Raw genomic sequence first — 20,835 nt, forward strand, 5'->3', positions numbered from 1 at the left:
TAAGTGCTGCCTACAGTGAGCCTGGGTAGGAGCTGGACATTAGCAACAAATATCATTTGCTCTTTCTAGCAGTTATCTTTACTATTATCCTGGTCAGCTTGCATTCAAGGAAAGCTTTTTTTTTTTTTTTCTAACCTTCAACATTAGGCAAAGAGGTGGGGGGGAGGGAGGCTTAGAATCGAGGCTGCCCAGATTAAACTAAATATGGTATTTCACCTCACGTATGTTTGATGACATGGGGCTTTTGCACAGAAGAGACATGACAGCCAAGAGCTTTAAATTGCTACCTGCCGTAACAGCTTAGTGGTTATGGCGTTGCACTGCTGAATTCTATCGCAGCTGAACTGGACACATTTCTATGAGGACAAAATGCAAACACACTTATGATTTAGATTTAGACGCATGGTAAAGAACTCCAGGTGGCCAAAATTAATCTGGAGTCCCATACAGCATGTCTCATAATCAGATCGTGGTTTATATCAAGTTTATATCAAAAATTTATATATATTTTTTTTCTTTAAGTTGATCCCTATTCAGTGGTAGCCTGACTAGGCCCATGCCACATCTCAATTTTCTTTTTTCTAGAGCACATGGAAACCCTAGTCTGATAGGCTTGTCGAACTCCCTTTCTGGAGGTCAAGATGATAAGCAACAGCAATTTTCCATTTCAATTGACCATGCAGCAGTATGCGTACAAATGCTAAATGTATATAAAACAGGCAGTTTTACAAAACCACCTATAAACAGGATTCAATCACTTATAAGACAGAAGCAAACTTGAAAGACCTTTAATTTTGCTGGCCAGTGTGCACAGGCCATTGCACACTCGTACGTGAATCATCACATATGTAGGTTATTGCAGTGCTCATATCATTCATTTGATTTTTTATGACGTCCAGTCATCTGCACTATTTTCAGAACATACGTGAGAAAAAAGAAAAAAAGACCTCCCTATTTTGTTTCTCAGTCTGCAATATTGCACCAGCCCGTTTAGTAGTGTACGATGTTGTTTATGGCATAGCCTGGCTTTATATAACCAAAAACAAGAATTATGACAGCTTAGCAAGCTGGAATAAAAATGGAGCTCGCAATGAAAGCTATGAGCCCTAGCGTGCAAGCTGCAAGGTAGAGCAGATTGACCTGCCACCTGTTACGAAGTTATCTTTAAGCAGATCCTATTTCCCCTCTCTGTTGTAGTACTTTTAGCGTGCTTACAATAGCAAAGCTATGCACATGTAACACACTGCTCAGGCTGCATCTTCTTTCTACAAATACTACAGTATCCCTGTGCTGAACAAATAACCAGAGATTAAATATATATATATTTTTTGTACAGAACACCGGACACTCAGTTATTCTACAAGAATACAAACTGATACAAGTCAATTATGTTACACACAAGAGAGCTATGAGAATTGTCAAGAGACCCTAAAGTAAATACTTGCCAGTTTCAGAATGTACATCTACAAAAAGGAGAAAACAGCAGCCTGTTAGCTATTACACAAATTACATCAACCACACCTGCATGTCACACTTGTCCCAGTACTGCGTATGGTTTGGATTTAAATATGCAGTCCTGCAGACAAATTTTTACTCAATAGATGCTCATCTTATTCTGGCCATTTTTGTGTTCTGTATAGGTGTGAAGTCTAGACCATATGCATGCTTGCCAGTGTTCATTTGCTCACCCCCCCCCCCCCCGTATTTATGTGCCTGCCACACTTCGCAAGGAATGTCGGTTAACACCTACAAAGGACGCACACCAGTTTGCACTCCCTCCTGACTAGACGAACTGGCAGACACCGCTTCATATTGAGCTATTGATAGTGCTTCAAGATGCATAATTTGGATTTGGCTACTATCTGTTGGTCAATCTGGTGCAGAAGAATGCTAATCCACACCCCACAGCACAACCCTTGAATGCCGTTAACTCCTACAAATACCTTGGCATTAATATTACTAACGACCTATCCTGGAACATGCACGTTGATTACGTAACCCGCCATGCTAACCGCACTCTTGGCTACTTGCGCCGAAACTTTTCCAAAGCGCCGTCTTCCTTAAAATTAATTCTTTATAAAACTTTAGTCCGTCCAAAACTAGAATATGCATCCAGCATCTGGGACCCCAGTCAATCCATACTAATCGCTTCCCTGGAATCTGTTCAGAATCGTGCAGCCCGGTTTATTCTATCGAATTATTCCCGCTACGCTTCTGTATCCACTATGAAGAACACACTAAACCTGCCTGATCTGTCTTTACGTCGGAAATTTCTTCGTCTCGGCCTCTTTCACAAAATCTATCATCAAAATGAAGTGTTAAAAAGCTGTCTTTTTCTTCAACCAACCCACATCTCATCGCGTGTGGACCACAAGTTCAAGGTGGGTGTGCCACTTTGCCGAACCAACTTATATAATTACTCTTTCATTCCAAAAACCAGTGCAGAATGGAACCACCTTCCTTCATCCATCGCTGCCATTATCGACACTAAATTCAGAAATGCCATTGAAGATTACTTATTTTGTTAACTTGTATTTTCATAAATTGTATTATTGCACACTTGTATATGTATTACCCACTCCTTTCTGTAATGCCCTCGGGCTCTGAAAGTATTTGTAATAAATAAATAAATAAATAAATAAACTCAACTGGAGCACAGGAGCATAGTCCAGTCTAGTCGATCGTCTAGTCTAACGTGAGTCAGTGCAAATGCCCACATCGGACTGGTGTAGATGTCCGCAAATATGTCATACAGCCTGGCGTCATGCCAATGAAGACCTAGGTATTGCTCACAAAGCTCGCTGCATGATAATGTGATCAACTTCCCAAGTATTGTTTGTTTCCAGCTGCAATAGGTTACTGGAACAAGCTACCAGAGGTAGCCATCTCCTCTACATTGGTTGAATCTTTAATTAATGTTATTGCAGACATCAACTTTGGTATGTAACATGCTCACAATGCATCACTGTGTTACACAGCTCGTACTTATACTTTGTAATTAACCTACACTAAATTTTCCATTATATTGTTATCTTATGTGCTAAACGTGCCGTTCATTGCATTCTATGTTTACTTGTTCTTCCCTCTTGCTTGAGCCCAACCACAGCCTGCAGTATGTATAAATAAATTTAAGAAGAGTGCTGTTTTAAATAAACGGCAAGACACATACAAGCTCGAAGTTCACATCACAGTTCTTTCAACCTTCAACTAACTACACTGAGCAGCTTCTCAGCACACACTAACGCCAAACACTGGACAGGAAGATAAGTGCAAACCTCATCATCAGACTTGGCAGCCTTCATTTTTTCAAGTTCCTCTCTGATCTTTCTGAGTTCGTCTTCCAGTTCATGAATCTTCTGCTTCTGAGAATCGCGTGCATGCTCCAGTGCTTTCACTTCACTCTGAAGGATCTCTTTTTCACTGAAAAAAAAAAAAGGAGAGGAGAAGGGGTGTTTTACCTGAAGATGTTCCAATGCTAGCTTTGCTAAAGGAAATGTAGTTGCCACCAAGAACATATGGTACTCTGTATCATGACTTTCCCTTTGTGCGATACATCTCAGTGTTAAGAAAAAAATGAATGGGTATAGAATTTTATGAAGTAAATTCAAGTTATACAAAATATCCTCACATTTCAATTCCACTCTTAGGTGATGAGCTTTAATTCTAGGAAGTTAGAGACAATTAACCAGTGGCTACACAACCTACACAACCTACACAAAACAACTGTAACCAAGTGCTTGTACCATAAAGACAAAGTAGCGAAGTTATGTTGAAAGAAGCGCTCCTTTCAAATCCTTTGCACACTGGATTGCAAGAGCAGCCCATTAGCCGACGGTTCCATTTTACAATCTCCTCATATACTAAGATATGCAGGAACTAACAATTGGCACAGTGAGCTGCCAGCAAGGTAAACAATTAACAGCAACTAGTGGGCACATGACAAATGAGCCGGTAAACATCATCAACTGAGTGCAAGAAAGCCACCTGTGATGAGAAAGCCCCTGCATGAAACCTTCCCTCCAGTCATTTCTCTGCAAGGCAAATTAGCATGGCAGTGCAGCATAATCTTGAAGCAAAAATGGTAAAGGGTGGAACTGGTGTCTCCAAGCATGTGAATATGTCTCGCACACAACTGTCCTGCACCAAAAGATGTGAGTCAATTTGCTTGTGACCTTAACACAGTGATTGATTGACAAATTCATTGACCGATTGATCACTTCATCAATCAGGTTTATCATTCTGAAGCAACACTGGCTATGAGCTGTAGCAGAGAGCTCTAGGTCAATTTTGATTACCTGGGCTATTAATGTGCACCCAAAGCACGACACATGAGCATTACTGCATTTCTCCCCAATGAGAATGTGGACTCCACAACCGGGAATTAGAAACTGTGATCTCATGCACAGCAGCACAATTTCATAGCCACTGAGTGACTGCTGCAGATTCACGCAGAGAGCAACTGCAGTACTTGTAAGCTGCCGTAAGGAAGGCGCATGCAGGGACCAAGCACCGTCTGCATGGCTTGAGAATTCACTAACATTAACACCAGCACTGCATAGAATTTTTCTTTCAATGTCTGACTATGCCGCCACTGTGAAGGTGACACAGTGATGGCACAGGGGCCCCTAATAGATTTTACTAAAGACAACTGCAAACAGCTAATGCACAAGCCTGAGCTTTTGACAGAAAAGGGTAAAACTAAAGCTATGTACATAAAAAAGTGCTTGTCTTGTGGCACTTGCTGTAGCTTCATACTCCAAAAAGAATGCTAACCACCAAGAAAACAGCCCTACAAATTACCATGGTTTGCCAGCACCCAGGCAGTCAATGGCAGGGAAAATGGGTAGAAAAGAGAGCCTCTGGTCTTCCCATAGCACATGCAGCTTATTGGATTGGAGGTAGGGGTGAAATTGCCCAGATGAAAATCAAGGACACTCGTTTTGGCATGCAGCTTACTCATGGCTCAAATTTAAGCGCCCTTCAACTGCCCTGTAAAATCTTTTTATGTCTCAGCGTGTAATTTATAATTTAAGACTAATCAATTAGGAACTGTACAGAGCGCAATTCCTTGTTTACGTTTCACTATGTGCTTCAAGAACTTCTATAATTTCACATTCAAGTGTGAAAAGTCAGAACGCACATTTTTTGGTACGAGTGCTTAAGCTTATTGCAAAGTCGTTAAACAGTCATTTTACATCACATACATAGTTATATGAGCATTCAACAGGTAGCTGGGCAAAGTATACAAAACATAAAATGTGTGCAGAAAGCTACAGCCTACTTAAGCGTGGTAAATTATGACACAAGACTCTACGCTAGTCGAAAGTGACAAAAGACACGCCAATTTCAAAGTATTCATTCAGTTCAAAAGATATACCGAAAGTAGTGCCGCACTACTCTGAATCCTCAAATTTGTGTAAACCTAATATTTTCGTAACTCCTGGCATCATTTTCTGCAATCATGTTGATTATGATTGATGGATGTGTTTAAAAACTAACTTATTTCACAGAAATGACATGACATGTGCTACTTGCAATCAGCACATGTAATAAGTTTTGCACTGCAGATATTTCACAGCCTGAATGCTGGAATGAGGCACGACATTTCTAATAGGGGGATATGGGAGCTGATAAAAAAACGCAGCAGCAGCAGCAGTAGCCTTGGCATCAAACTCACCTGGTGAGAAGGTCAACCCTGGCGATTAGGTCGTCTTTAACAATGTTTAGCGCATTCCTAGAAGCAGAAACAACTAGGTGTTAATATGGGCATGCAGTGGGCATAAATGGTGAAACAAATCATGTGTTAGTCTCTGTGAACTTCTCTTGAGCTGCCTTTGGCAACCCTATTGCTAAGCACCACCATACACAACAACTAACAATGTGATGATGCCTCTCGTGAGCAGCAAACACCCTTCCATGAACTCAGCAGCATGCAGCTACTCCCAGATAGCAGATGCAATAACAAATTGCCCACGCAACAAAAGAACCACTTACTTTGTGGCAAGGAGCTCAATGTTCTCCATGATGATGTTTTCAACCTCCTTTCCCATGCCTGCATGAATTAGCATATATCAGTGAAAATGGTCATTAAAAAAAGCACTATACACACTATTTGACAAAATCCAAATAGTGAAATGATAGCTTCAGGAGCTTAGCTTTTCAGTGCTTTATTTATTATATTTGTTCGAGCAAATTTTAACCCTTTGAGAGTCAATGACGTAAATATACGGTGCTGCGAACAAGTCTAAAAAGGGTCGATGTTGTATATTTACGGCGCCGTCTGTACGTTTAAAAAGTGCACCAAACTTTTTCTTTTCTGTCATGTGCTGCCACTATGTGGGAATACAGGGAATTTCTTTCTTGCGCCTCCCTCTCTCGGTTTTCAGTGCATGGTTTGTTTTAGAGCTAGTTTGCTCCCGCGCATCTATATACTACCGCTCACATTGGCGCGCGCAGGGGCGGGCAGCGCTTCAGGTTTTGTTCCACGGGCGGTTTCGGCTTCTTGCGCTTGCAAAATTGATGGCTATCTCTTTACTAATCACTGAAAGGGCAACCGCCTCTTTCTTGCTCGTTTAGTGCTCACAGGGGTGCGCATAGGAAGGATGCTGCCATGCATGTGTCTCTGTTGCTTTTTTTTTATTTTTTATTTTTGACACTCGCGAAAACTAATTGCCTCTGGTTGGCGATAAGATGAAGATTAGCGGAAGTTTGTCACAGGTTGTGCTTTTTTGACAGGCACACAACCACACAGTTTTCTTGAGCGCGTGCACCTACGCAGTTTGATTACGCTATGGATGTACATATTAGATATTAGTGTAAGAGCAGGAACATTTGAGTCTTGCAAAATATTCTCGTGTGCGCATTTTCGAGGTCTTGAACTATGTGTATAAAGATGCATCAAATTTTTAATTCTTATAAGTTTATTTCCTTTTTTATTGTTATTATTCAAGAATGAAGAGTACATATATACCAACGCAAAATATTTTTTCTCACTTTACGGTCACCCTAGAAAAATTGCGGTAAATTTTTTTTTTTTCAAAATATTAAGTAGAGTAAGTAAGAAGAATTGAAATCTGCAATAAAAAAAATCGACCCTGGGCGGTCACATATGGCGAAGAAAATCAACCCTCAAAGGGTTAAGTGAAAGACCCTGTTTTTACAAATCAACCAACCTGGTCAGATATGAAATGATTTACAAACTTTGTGGTCTTGCTAACTGACTATGTCTAAAAAAATGGCTGACTTTATTAACTGTACACATGCACTATGTATCAAGGAAGTAATGGCTCCTACAGTATGCAACTGCACAAAGCATAAGCAATCAGTGCTAAGCATGGAAGTCATAAGGCTTTCCAGTTCTAGGCAGCGCACACTGTAAAACAGTGTAAAGCTTGGCTTTAGGAAGATGCTTACTGTTATGAGGGGCTTTAAAAGAAAAGAAAAAGCAAGGGTGAGGCAACACTCAGGAGACAAAAATTGCAAGGATAGGTACAAAGAGAATATGCTGACGAGAATGTGCTTGAATAAATACAATTTGTTTTATTAGATAATGATGTTGCTTTTCAATTACAATTACAGCAGTTTACATAATCTAAAACAATAGCTAAGTGTAAGCAAGAACTTTGTATTCTGACCTGTACATAGACAGCATCTATATTCATGCCAAATGACTGTTAAAAATACAGATGGGTTATGCTTACCGAATATGTTGTCAGTAACTGTCAGTAAGGACGTGCAAAAACAGAGGAAACAAGTTTGTTACTTAACTGTTATACAACACTGCATTCCTTGCAAAGGATATTGCAAAAGCAGCTATTATTCAAAGGATTTTAGGAATGAATCCTTTCAGGAAAATACACCAGACAGAACATGAGACAAAATGCTTTCAAGCAAGAGCATCACAAGCAAAACACACAACACAAGCTATGAAAAGCAAACCATTGCAAATTGACGTGCAATACAAATACTAAACAAGCACAACAAACACAAACACAAATAAATGGGCAGAGAAAGTGCAGAGCTTAGGCACATCAATAGACAAGTGGCCTAGTTCCAGCACAAAGCTTCTATTTGCAGTGTGAAATGACAACCCACACTGCTATACAATGTTTACAAGATGTCAGACAAAGACATTAGGAAATGAAAATCGCCTATAATATCAGCCAATAGAATGTATCACACCACTTCTTTTACAGTGTTTGGGTTTGTTGGTACCTGTAATATTTTATAAGGGAAATCAAGCAAACAAGTCATAAAAAGAGCAAGAGAAAGCAAAAATGAACAGTATTAAACCCAAGTTTGCTTAACCAACATAACTTTGTCAAGCTCAAATAAACTTAAGCAAGTTCACGATGATGCCACCAGTAACCTACTTGCTAAATATTCCTTGTACTGCTGTACCAACCAAATGGGCAGCTCACAATCAACTTCGTCTGTTAAAAGGTGTTTGCTGCAGGGCAAGCTTTGCAAACATGTGACAGCCATTTAGAGTAAAGGTAGGGCTACGAGGCATGAATTCAAGAAGCTGCGACCAAAATTAGTTAATTACTGGGCTAATCAGGCTGCAGAACATGCTACCGTGTGGTGATAAAAGAAAATATCTCTAGTCACATGGCCTGTTTGCTTCCAACCACTGCAAAAAGCTTAAACTGAACATTGCAATACAAAAGCGCCTTTTCAATTTAAGGGTGCCTATGCCTCTAGTAATCACTCGTGAGAGTTTCCCTAGGAGGCAGCTATGTGGTGATGAGAGACAGACTACCTATGTAACAGACTACCTGTTGCGAAATTAACATGTGGTTACCCTTGTAAAAAAAAAGCTTTTTTTTTCTGCATATCCATCCCTTATGTAACACCCCTTAGAGGGCTCCTTAAGGTAATAAAATGAAATGAAATGAAACGAAATGAACAGAACTCAATATGAGGCAGACTGCCTGGCATGAAAACACTATAGAAGGATTCCATGATAGAGGCTTTAAAACACAGATAAATAGGCAAGTTAATGCTATGAGATGTTAGGTTTAAAAAAAAAAATCAGTTAAGTAGGCACCTATATAATTATTATGCGGCACTTTCTGAATGGTTTATTGACTTGCTCTAGCATGGGATGTACATGATAACAACAGTTCTTGATCTAGCAGTGTGCTGGAACTGCTTGCCCTTTTAATGGTAGCACGTTATTGCCAAAAAATCTACAAGCTCTAGGAAACTTACAAAAGAATTATTCGTAATAAATGTGATGCATTATGATGCCCCCTGACATCATGTTTACCAGTACAGTTATTCTGCTCAGCATGGGCCAACTGGAAATAATCCATCAACCACATGAAAAATAGCTGCACGCTCAGAGCCTAATTAAGTCCTGCCACCAGAACACAGTTATGGTGGATGCTTGATGGAAATGGCATTCTGAAAACAACATGGCGCCCTGTACAGCTTTACACTGTTAACATGGCAACCAACACTGTCAATCTAGTAGAAGACTATACAGTAAAACCTTGTTAATTCGAAAAATCGGATAATTTGGACTCGCCTTTTAGTCCTGACAGGCATATGCATTATTTAATTCAATGAAACTCTCGTAAATTCCAATGCATTTGGCTGCACCTCGGTTAATTCAGACAACTCTTGGAGCTCAGCGAACATGGATCGCCGCAAATGTGCGACGCAAAAGAGCAAGAACGGCGCTAGCATCCACCAAAACGAAACGACAGAGTTCGCATTGCCATAGTACTCACTAGAAATAGTACGTGAATGGCAGCAACACCAGAACGTTGTGCACCTATTTGGGCCTTTAAAGCCGTTATTTTTGCGTTTACAGCTGTGCATAGCACCACGTTGGCTGCGTGCCTTTATGAATGAGTATTCCCCATCCATGATCGTATTGATAGCCGCCGCGGTTTCGGCAAACCGTGGTTTCGTTTTGACCCTTTGCGCGCGTCGGCCGCGTGCCTTCAGAACAGAAAGGTCGCCGTCCATGATCGTGTCAACAGCGACCGCGGTTTTGTCCACAGTGGTTGCAGCAAACAGTAGCGTCGTTTTTAGCAAGTGCAAAGTTGTCGAGGATTACTAGTACTATTTACATCGCAATGAGCGGTATACAGTACTGGTGAAAAACCAATCAGGATGTGCGCACGGTAGTGAAAAGCGCGTCACAGATGAAGCCACAACTGTGTTGCCAAGGAAATCGATCGTGAGGCCTACGCCGCTGCAAGCACTAATCAGTCATGAGATGACGAGAATTGAAGCTTCCGCACTACTCTTTTGCAAAATATAAACAGGATTTGCTGATTCATTCAGTAACTAAGGCAGTGTTAACGTAGTAAGCATTTGTTTGTTTTCTTGATACCCTCGATAACTCGACATTCAGTTAATTCAGACATTTCTCTTCGATTCGTGAAATCCGAATTAACAAGGTGTTACGTACCACTACTCAGTCCTGGTGAGAATGACAGCCCATGCTGCACATCTTTCTTTACCAGGCAATTGTCTATTTGTACGGTGCACTATGTTTTTATTCTGACAAACTTAAATAGTGATTCTGCACTTACTGCTGCTCTTCTCGCCCTAATTTTGCAAGATGTATTTTTCGGTCTTCTATTGTTCAATAAAACATGGCATTGGCACTCAAGAGAGAACAAAGCAGTGTTATGTGCGAAATCTGCCTGTAGTGTAGCAAGAATAAAATGGAAGCTACTGCAAATGCAAGAAATTATCTTACAAGTACTGTCACCATGTACGTCATCAGACAGTTTGTGGCACTTTTGCAAGCCTGTCCAAAAAAATGCCAGGGCCACTTGGGACATACATTTGGGACTGTTAATGACACTCTCTCCAAAACAAAATACTACCTTATTGCTGCATTCCACTATGTTTCAGCAAGCTTAATTTGGTGTAGGAGGAGGATAAAAGGACCCTACTGCCTTTAAATATGCTGTGCAAGATACCTTAACTCCACGACACCCAACATATAATTTTGGTATGCTGAGTCTGCTAACACAAAATGGTGATTTTACCAAGGGAAACTTAGACCAAACACCGTTGTAGCATTTCTGACATGGTGAAGCAAACTTTCAGGGGTGGATAGCTCAGCAAACCAATCACTAAACAAATAATTGCTGAACTAATGAATTTATAAATCAAATAACATTTAATTGTAGTTTCCTTTGCCACATGTGTACTGTCCATGGCCACAAAGGTGACCATGTTGTTTTAATTTTCATTGGTATGGAATGGTGCTTGGGCTTTGCCGGATTAAGATTGACAACTAGAAGATGTCAAAAATACTAAAATGTAGGCTATGTGTCTTGTACATATGCATCCAAGCAAGCAAGCAAGAACTGAAACAAGCACCTTGAAGCAAAGGGTCACAGCCAGAACGAGCAATAACATACAACATACTACTAAGCATGGGAAAAACAAAATGAACAAAAATGCCACAGAGGCCTACCATTTTTGCCACCATGATTATCTGGCTCACTTTCTGCGTCACTGTCTGAGAAGAAAAGGAGAGATTTAAAAAAAAGAAGCAGAAACAAGGAAAAGAAAAATGGGAGGAAGCAAAATCGTGCACTCATTCGAGAGAACCACACAGAAAAAGACAAGCACTGCATGAAACCCATCCAGGAATAAGCCTGCACATGCATACAGCAGACTGCCAAAGCCAAGGAGCATGCTCAGTTCAGTTTCTCAAGTGTCAACATTTCCTGTTATCATGCCAATTTCAATTTCATACAAAGCATGTTCTCCAAGCTTAGCCAAGCTTTAGTCACTGCAAATGTTCCGAAACTGTAGACAAAAGTTTGTCTAGTTTGGTTACCAGTAGAATAAATTCATCATTTATTTATAGAAATACATTTTCTAGGATTTCCCACAGGGAATTCTTGCATAAAGCGCAGCTTAATTTCTCTCCATGGGCTCAATTTCTGCTGTGTAGCAATGACAGCAACACATACAAATGCAAGAGTCTTGCCCAACCAGCAAATGCCCCTCTGAGAAACTGAGCTGCAACAAGGATGCAGCAGCCAATATATACAGCAAGGCACGCTGAGGGAGAGCATCAAGGTGCGATCAGACATGCTGCAATCATGCCTGAAGCGAGTTCACGGAGTTGCCAGGACTAACCTGATGATGCATACTCTCCCGGATGAACATAGTTTCCTTATGGCAGCATTTATTGAGTACACAAGCAGAAATATTGTCAGTAAGCACTGTTAGTGTTTATACAAGGCACAAAGAGGAAACAAATTGCCTGACTTGTTAAAACAAGGCCTTTTTCTTATTGGTCCCATTCATTAGCAAACAACAAACAAGATAATCCCCTCCCAAAAGCTAATAAGCATTAAAGTGAAGTACAGCCCAATACACCGCAAATGCAATAGGGAGATTTAGATTAGAGGACACAAGTGGCTCACATACTTGAGAACCCAAAGTCTGCTTGAGTTTTGCTGGGACCCAAGTGGCTTGTGAAGCACAGCACAAGCCTTTTGCGTCTCCTAATCTATAGCTCCCTTATAAAAGGTAAGACTAAAAAGATCTTGTGGCTTTGATCATGCTCCAAGTTACAGTTACATTTGTGAAATGTTAAGCTAGTGCAAAGGGAGCAGGGTAAGCTACAGAACAAGCTAAAATCTCTCTGGTGCCCCGTTGCCTGCACAGTCCCACTAACGACTCACCTGTAACATCTGAGCCTTCTTCGCCCTCAGCCATGTTTTCATCATGAAAGCTGAGCTCTTGGTAAAGCGTATTTGGCCTGCGCTGCTCTCTGAGATGTTAAGAATAAAATCAACAGAATTGACACCAGTTCTTATAAAACTCACAAGGTACACAGTGTAATAAGCAGAACACAATAAAACTGCACACAACAATTTAAGTCATGCTAAGACTTCCAAGCAATAGAAAAATTGTGTGCACAGATAACCTTTGCTACCTGCAGCATTATTTCCAATTAACCACTACAACATTATCACTTACAATTATGTGCTTGCACTGCCAGGGCAATGTCTGCCTCATTAGATGTATGTGTCTTCATAAGACACTTGAACAATAAATTTCTTTGAAAACTGATCCACACAACCTCAGGTGGCAACAAAAGCTATTTCAATGCTTTCTCATTCACATGAGCAATGAATACAGGGGAAAAATGGCTGTGACAACCGTACAAATTCTGCTTTAAGTGTGACCCCACATGTGTTCGTTCTGAGAAAGCATGGGCAGACAAAGTGCACATGCTAGGTAAACAGTGGCCAGGCCCTTATGACAAGATTAATAGTATGTGTGGTCCTGCTGTTTGTGTTGCGCAGCTTGTTTATCTTAACAATGCTACACGTCAGGCAAGGTTTCTTGTCCTCGTTTTGCACATCTCAAAGAGCCATATGTTGCTTGTGAAAGGTTGCCTCATCATTCAACCTGGATTCTTCACAGTGCTTTGGTGATACCAGGGTCGTTCTATACTTTCCTTCTGGTCACGGAACTTCCCCAGAAGTTTCATATAGGGACAGAAGGTGGCACAAGAAGTATTGGCCTAAGTAGAAGGGGTAGAAGTAGAAGCATCAACCAGTCAACATTCGAGTTAAGCAAGGGATGGCTAGAGAACTGGTGGAATAGAAGCAGGGAAGAGATTGATACGACCAAATCTGTTACAGGCATTGGTAGCAGTACAAGGTAGATAGAGAAATTTTAAGGAAGAAAATTAATGATTAAGAAGATGTATACAAAAATGCTAGAATGAAAAGCATGTATAGCATACCTGATTAAATCAAGCAAACTAGATGTTTCAAAGGAGATGCCAATAAATGATCATCATCATCATCATTGAGAACAACCTGCCATGCCAGATGGATGGGCGGCGCAATCATGCAAATGTTTCATGAGGAAAGGCACTTCTCACGCTTTTGCTTCAGCATGTTTGCAGAGTGAACATGCAACAGGAACTTATGGCAAAATAATTTCATGAGTGATGCGTTTGCATTTGCGCTTAAATTATAGACGGCACCATTGTATGATTGCCTCCCCCCCCCCCCCCGTCGCCCCGCCTACTAGCCTTCCTCGCACAAACCATATCGGTCGGATGTCTCTATTTGTACTTTGTCTAGTTAGCTAGGTAGATAAGTTAGTTATATTTGGTTGGCTAGTTCAGAAAATTAGTTAGTTATTAGTTGATCGATAAGGCAATTGTATTTGCTTAATTTTTATACTTAGGTAGGTTATTAGTTTAGCTAGTGAATAATTTTGTTTGTTTAATTAGGTAACATAGTGAATTAGTTGGTTAGCTCAGTACTTTGTTATTGAATTAGTTTATAATTAGCAAGTATAGTTGCTTAATACAGTTATTAGTTTAGTTTGTAAGTTGTTTGTTAGTTTAGTTTATTAATAGTATGGTAATTAGTTTATAATTACTTATTTGTTTGATTTGTTAATTAGACACAGTTTGTTAGTTAATTAATGCAGTTAATTTGGCAAGTAATTTATAACTATACTTTGTTAGGTTATTGTTTAGTTTAGTTAGGTTAGTTATTCATGATTTATGTAGTTGATTAGCTTAGTTATTAGTTGGATAAATAGTTCAATTTGCTTTGTTAGGTTAGTTATTATTTAGTTAATTTTGGTATTTGTGATTTTGGTTCATTAGTTAGCCAGTCTAGTTGGCTTACATCATTATGACTAAATCATATATTCAGCATTTTAATTAGTACACTTAGTGAGGTTAATTAGGCACCCTTGTAACTTGACTGATGTGCAGGCACACAACAAATGTTAGGCATTGTTGCTATCAAGAAGCATGGTGTCACTACACTGAGAGAGAGTTACCGTGCAAAAACTGAAACATGAGTGGCTAAAAGCATCAACGCACACTTTTTACACGTAATTACATAAAAGTGTGTTGTGAAACTGCTCGGTGGCCTGTTTCTAACGGTGCAGTAGCCTCAAGTGTACCTATTGAACTATTCATTACACCAGTGTTACAAATGCAGGCTAACTTGGAAATGAAACAAGGCATTGTAGTTGTTTCAAAGTTGTTCATGTTGACACTTTCGAACACTGTGCACCAACAGGGCGGTGGTTTGCACATTGTGCCAAGAACATTTATATGCCAATAATCTCAATCAACTCTTGCACAAGAACGGGCATACTCGCAAAACGCCGCTGGCGTCCGTCAGACGTCTTCTCACATGCCCTTCTACTTGCATCAGCACCACAGTGCGTCCACTGTAGAAACTGAAGTGCTCCCATAGTGTTACGCAGAAGTTTCGTGACTAGATGAAAAGTATTGAAAGATCTTGGTGATACCACGATGGTACAGCAGCCCAACTTTGATGCCTCTGACACCATCTAAGGAGCCCAGCATGCCAAGTTGCCATACATGTCGAGAACACCTTGCTAAACCCTTTTGTACCAGTGCTTCTTATTTCTCAGATTAGTATGCTGTTTTCAGAGCCGACAAAATTTGCTCTGACCAGATTAAATATGGTGGCAGAGTTCTGATAGCAGGCCGTTCTGCATTAGGTGCATTTAGAAGGCAAGAACTGGAGACATACAATGAATGTGTGCAGTTGGAAATTCTAACACGTGACAAATCACACAGTCTCGTTGGCTGGCCACCTCATTCGGATCCTAATGTTCTCACAAATCATTTTTTGGATATTGGGGATAAAATTGATTTCTCAAAGTACAAGTTTCACATTTATGGGGACATTAATCTTCCTACAGTCGAATGGGAACCTGGTTTGGTCAACAGTGACTGCACAGCCGTATGAGAAAAAGCTGGATGTCTCATCTATTTTATTAACTTTCATGGGTTAAGTCAATATAACACGATGAACTGTACTGGTAACATTTTAGATCTAATTATATCTAACGTGCCTGTTTTTGAGGTTCAAGATGTGCGTGATCCTCTTGTTCTTGTAGATAAGTTTCATTGCCTGTTTATTCTGTCATTCTATTTGTCTTTTCGTCCAATGCCTGAACTAAAACCAGAAAAATTTAGGTACGCCTATGGTGATTACCTGGGGCTGTACACTTAGCTTCACAACTATGACTGGTCTCGATTCTGTGAGATCGGGAATGTTGACTCATGTGCTGAGCCACTAACATCAGTTGTACAAGGATCACTGAAAAGATATATACCGCGATGTCATCCGAGGAAGTCTAGATTTCTGTGCTGGTTTTCTTGTGATTTGAAACACTACTTGAGGAAAACACTGCGGTATCACAAACTGTACATAAAATCTGAAAGTAAATATTGGTACCAAAGATATCCATTATGTAGACAAATTGTGAAAGAACTTATTGTATGCAATGGAGGTGAATACCATAAACCTCTTGAAGAGAACTTCAAGAAAGAACCGAACTCGTTTTGGGCTTTTGCGCGGAAGCAAAGTAAAGATAAGGTCAATGCTTCTGTGCTAAAGATGCGTGACAGTATTTGTTTCAAACAGCAAGATATATGCCAAGCTTTCGCTGACCACTTTAGTTCTTGCTTTTTGCACCCTGACAGCACAACCCCTGTTATCACCTTTGATGACAGCACTGACTGCTTAGTGTATGAAAGCATCGATGAACATGAGGTTTTATCGGCGATCTAGAGGCTTAAGCCAAAACTTTCAACAGGTGTCGATGAAATTCCCAGCTTCATAATCAAAGGATGTGCTGACATTTTTAGTCCTGCTTTGATGTATTTGTTCAACTTATCTTTGCGCACTGGTGTTTTTCCTGGCCATTGGAAGCTGTCAGTAGTTGTTCCTGTGTTTAAATCAGGCAATGCTTGTGATGTAAATAACTTTCGTCCAGTGCCACTTATTTATTGTTTTGCTAAAGTTTTAAATGGTAATGTACGAATGCATTAGTTCATATTTCAAACAAAAGATCTCGTATTTGCAACACAGTTTTTTAAAATGACAATCCGTTGAATAAAATTTATGTGCCTTTCTTAGATACAGTGGGTCTCACGCGTTTAATCACGGTCAGGTAGACACAACCTACTTTGACCTGACTAAGGCCTTTGACACGGTTTCACATGAGATACTTCTAATGAAGACTGAAAAATACAGACTTTGCCCCATGTACTGCAAATGGCTCAAAAGCTACCTTGACAGCCGTCGAAATCTGGTCAGATTTTCTGGCTGTGTGTCCTACGAATTTGTATAATCATCGGGAGTGCCCAAAGGCTCCAACCTTGGGCCTTTGTTGCTTCTAGTTTTTATCAATGATTTGCTGCTACATGTAATGAACTCGCAGGTTTTGTTCTTTGCAGATGATTTAAAATTATTCTGTAAGAGTGAAAATTTAGAGGGGTGCTGCGGTCTACAAGCTGACATTGGCAACATCGAGAAATGGTGCTTGATGAATAGGCTTAAATTGAACATTAAGAAAACTTCTGTTTATCTCTTACTAGAAAGCATGACAAAGTTACGTTTAATTATACTCTTCTTGGTAGAAAAATATCTCATGCTGCCCATGTGTGAGACCTTAGTGTTATTGTTGACTCTAAGCTAGATTTCCAGTTGCATGTATCTTCAATTGTTTTGAGTGCATTGAGACATATTAGTATTATTTCTAGGTTAACAAGAAAATTTCATCGATACGAGTGTATGCGCACTCTTTACTGTGCTTTCGTGAGACCACGCCTCGAGTTCACATCAGTAGCCTGGAATGACGTCTCCTTTAGCAATTCCAATCGAACTGAAAATGTTCAGCATAAGTTCGTATGCATACTGTATGATAGATATATTGGTTGCCATCATTTTTATAACTATGATTCTCTCCTAGCACACCTTAGTATGTCTACTCTTCCTGACAGGTGACTTGTGCGTGACATGCGAATCCTTCATAAAATTTTGCATGGCTTCATTGATTGTGACCAGTTATTGACGTAACTGCGATTTTGTGTGCCTCATGCAAAAGCCGCCAATTGTTGTGATACATTTTATCTTGAGACGCGTGCAATTTGTCCCATGACTTGTTTGCAGATCACCTATACGTCATCCTTTCCTAGCACGGACATATTTGTCTAAAGTGCTGTTTTTCATACTGAAAAGATTTTGCGCCATACTCTTTTGGATTATTGTTTTATTGTCTGTATTGTCTTTGTAATTTTCTTCCCTTTTTTCTGCAGTGTGCACGGTTCGTGTCATGGTGTTTGTATCTGATCAAAATAAAGTATTTATCTATCTATCTATCTATATATCTATATATCTATATATATCTATATATATATATATATATATATATATATATATATATATATATATATATATATATATATATATATATATATATATATATATATATATATATATATAAAGGAAGACTAGTCTGCCAGAAAAGATCTGATGATAAAAATTAAAAGCAACAAACAAAATGTCCTGGCCTCAGCTGCAGACACGTACATTAGTGCCACAATTCCAAACTGCCATCATGCAGAGTACATTTCTGGGAACTAACAAGTCAACTCTTCATATCCAAGTACTACTAGAATGTTGAACGCCGGCAAACCTTGGTAACAACAATGGATTAGTCAAGTACTTTCAGTAATTCTTATTAAGAACTTAGTAACTGCAGTCACTCTTAGTAATTGCTGAGGTCCCTTCTCCTTTAATCAGCCACTCACCAAATAAAACACACGGTGCAGGAGTGCAAAGGCCTCCAATTGCAGTGCAAAGAAGCCTTCAGCAAGATGCCCAGGCATATAAAACACAGCTGCTACAAAGACTGATTCTACCAAAGAACCAAACATTTAACCGGATATATATCCTGGGCTACTGGGGTGCGATCGGAGATTGTTGTTCGGTGCGTTCGTTCGGTTACCGGCGCGTGTGATCGGCCTACTCCGCGCTGACGTTGCCAGCCACGGGGCGCGGCCACATTTTTGGTGATGTCAATGCTCCTGTCAATCATCGTGCAACCGAGCACGTCGTCTGCTAGGCGCCGAACCCGACGGGAGTTGGGAAGTTTGGAGTGATCATACGCTCGTTACGAGACCGGCTTCAAATGGCACGTCTGGTGAATTGGATCCAACCGGTGGCTGTGGCTGCGGAATGGCACGTTCAGATCCAATCCATAGTTTAATTCAAGAAAATGGCGCTTGCATTGGGAACTTAGGTTATTGCGCTGGCGTTGCTTGAGGAGCAAGAAGAGCGGGTGGCGGTGCGAAACGTGTTTGAAGAAATGGCAGAAAGCGAATTCCAGTGTCGCTTTCGTTTCTCAAAACAAATAGTGCGTTGGTTGTACAGCAAAATCGACCCCATTATCAGTGCCAGCCAGCCACTGGAATGTTGTTGCTGCTTCTTGAAAAGTGCGCCACTGTTCCCGTCGTTTCTTTTTTCTTCTCGCTGTGCACGACACCACATATGGACGACGCAGAGAAACTGATAGTTATAAATTGCAGTAGTCTCACGTACTACTATTTGAAAACGTGTTTAAGCTTGAGAAGAAAAAAATGCATTTTTTAGAGAACGATTTCATTCATTGGAAGACGAGAAACATTTCGTTTTGTAGTATACTGTCTGCAAGCAAATGACAAACGAGGGAAGTAAACTTTTGGGGAGTTCACCACTTGCCGATTGGCTGCTCTCACCGTCCCGTTCTCAGAAATTTTGCATACTGCCACTTCGCGACGTTGCAGCAACCGAACAGAATGCACATCGAACAAAGATCTCCGATCGCGTCCCTGGTTTGGAATACATTTGACAGGCAAAGCTACAGGGCCAGTTCTAGCTTTCTTTTTCCTTGTCAAGCTCCCTTGTTCCAACCCTCACTCCACCTTCCTCCGAAGTTCACGAAGCTTTGAAACAAACACGCTGTACTACTACCATCTAAAGAAAAGACCTTTTAAAATATGACAAATAAACACTTGACCCCTGTTTCCTTTATCTAGACATGTAATCCTACCTGCGCACTGTCGTTTTGTCGACGCCGACTTCATCGTCATGCGTAATGTCTTCGATGTCTTCCACTTCAGGAGTGAGTGATGTTGTTTCCGACATTGACATGTCTGTGCTGAACCCATCCACCCAACCACTTTCTACAATGGGAAACGGAGAAACAGGAGGTGCACTCTAAAGTACGCTTCATGATTTCATAAATATTTGCTCGCAATAAAGACACTAAAATGTCAACATTGAGACAGAACAGATAACTATAAAGTTTGCAACCTACAAAGTGTCAGAAGTAAGCATGCACATCTTCAGGTATTACGTACCCCAAGGCCCCATTGAGCAAGCAGCATTTTAAGGATTCCAACATCTGCTGATGTAGCCCAGTGCTAATTCAACAATCATTCACCCTACTCTTAACTGTGTGATGCATGGGTTTGACACAACATGGCATGAGTAAGGATAGGAAAAGATTTGTCAGGAAGTTTAACCACTCTAAACAGAGGACAGATTGGACAACTGTACATAAAACTGCATCAAGCTGCTTTTAATTTGCACGAAAGTTTTGAAACCCATGACACATAGCACCAAAAGGCAGGAAGGTAAATTTAGGTAACACCGTGTGCTAGTGCATGATGTGTCGACTGTAGTAAATCTGGTCAGGATTCTATATAAAAGTATTTTTCTTTTGCTAAGTTCTGTCTAACACAATAACACATCGACAAAGCACTGAAGGTGCGACAGTTTTACAAAATTTCCAAGAGTGTGGCACTCTTGTAGATGCTGCAGCATACAGCAACAACTACATCGCTGCTAGTCACAACAGCACACTGCTATCTCGGAAGCCATGATGTGCCACGCTTAGTTTATGCAATCAAAACATAATCAGCATCAACCTATTTTATGTCCAGTGCAAAACAAAGGCATCTCCCAAAGATCTCCAGTTATCTAAGCTTTATAATAC

The 20,835-nt window shown here is 40.3% G+C and overlaps 1 protein-coding gene across 8 annotated transcripts in view; it reads right to left on the minus strand.

The window, feature by feature from the left end:
- syd (JNK-interacting protein syd) overlaps positions 1 to 20,835 on the minus strand; it is a 90,708-nt gene that overhangs the window by 56,001 nt on the left and 13,872 nt on the right. For 3 of the 8 annotated variants that reach the window (XM_055073544.2, XM_055073543.2, XM_055073542.2), the window contains exons 7-14: positions 19,888 to 20,020; positions 12,675 to 12,763; positions 12,124 to 12,159; positions 11,450 to 11,494; positions 7,701 to 7,718; positions 5,995 to 6,052; positions 5,678 to 5,734; positions 3,276 to 3,420 (exon numbers count right to left, since the gene is read on the minus strand). In XM_055073544.2, the coding sequence (XP_054929519.1) occupies positions 3,276 to 3,420; positions 5,678 to 5,734; positions 5,995 to 6,052; positions 7,701 to 7,718; positions 11,450 to 11,494; positions 12,124 to 12,159; positions 12,675 to 12,763; positions 19,888 to 20,020 (581 nt within the window). The remainder of the gene's footprint in view (positions 1 to 3,275; positions 3,421 to 5,677; positions 5,735 to 5,994; positions 6,053 to 7,700; positions 7,719 to 11,449; positions 11,495 to 12,123; positions 12,160 to 12,674; positions 12,764 to 19,887; positions 20,021 to 20,835) is intronic. The other 5 variants (XM_050183620.3, XM_050183619.3, XM_050183614.3 and 2 more) reach the window with 4 other exon arrangements.

Source organism: Dermacentor andersoni, chromosome 4 (assembly GCF_023375885.2).
Source record: "Dermacentor andersoni chromosome 4, qqDerAnde1_hic_scaffold, whole genome shotgun sequence".
NCBI lineage: Eukaryota > Metazoa > Arthropoda > Arachnida > Ixodida > Ixodidae > Dermacentor > Dermacentor andersoni.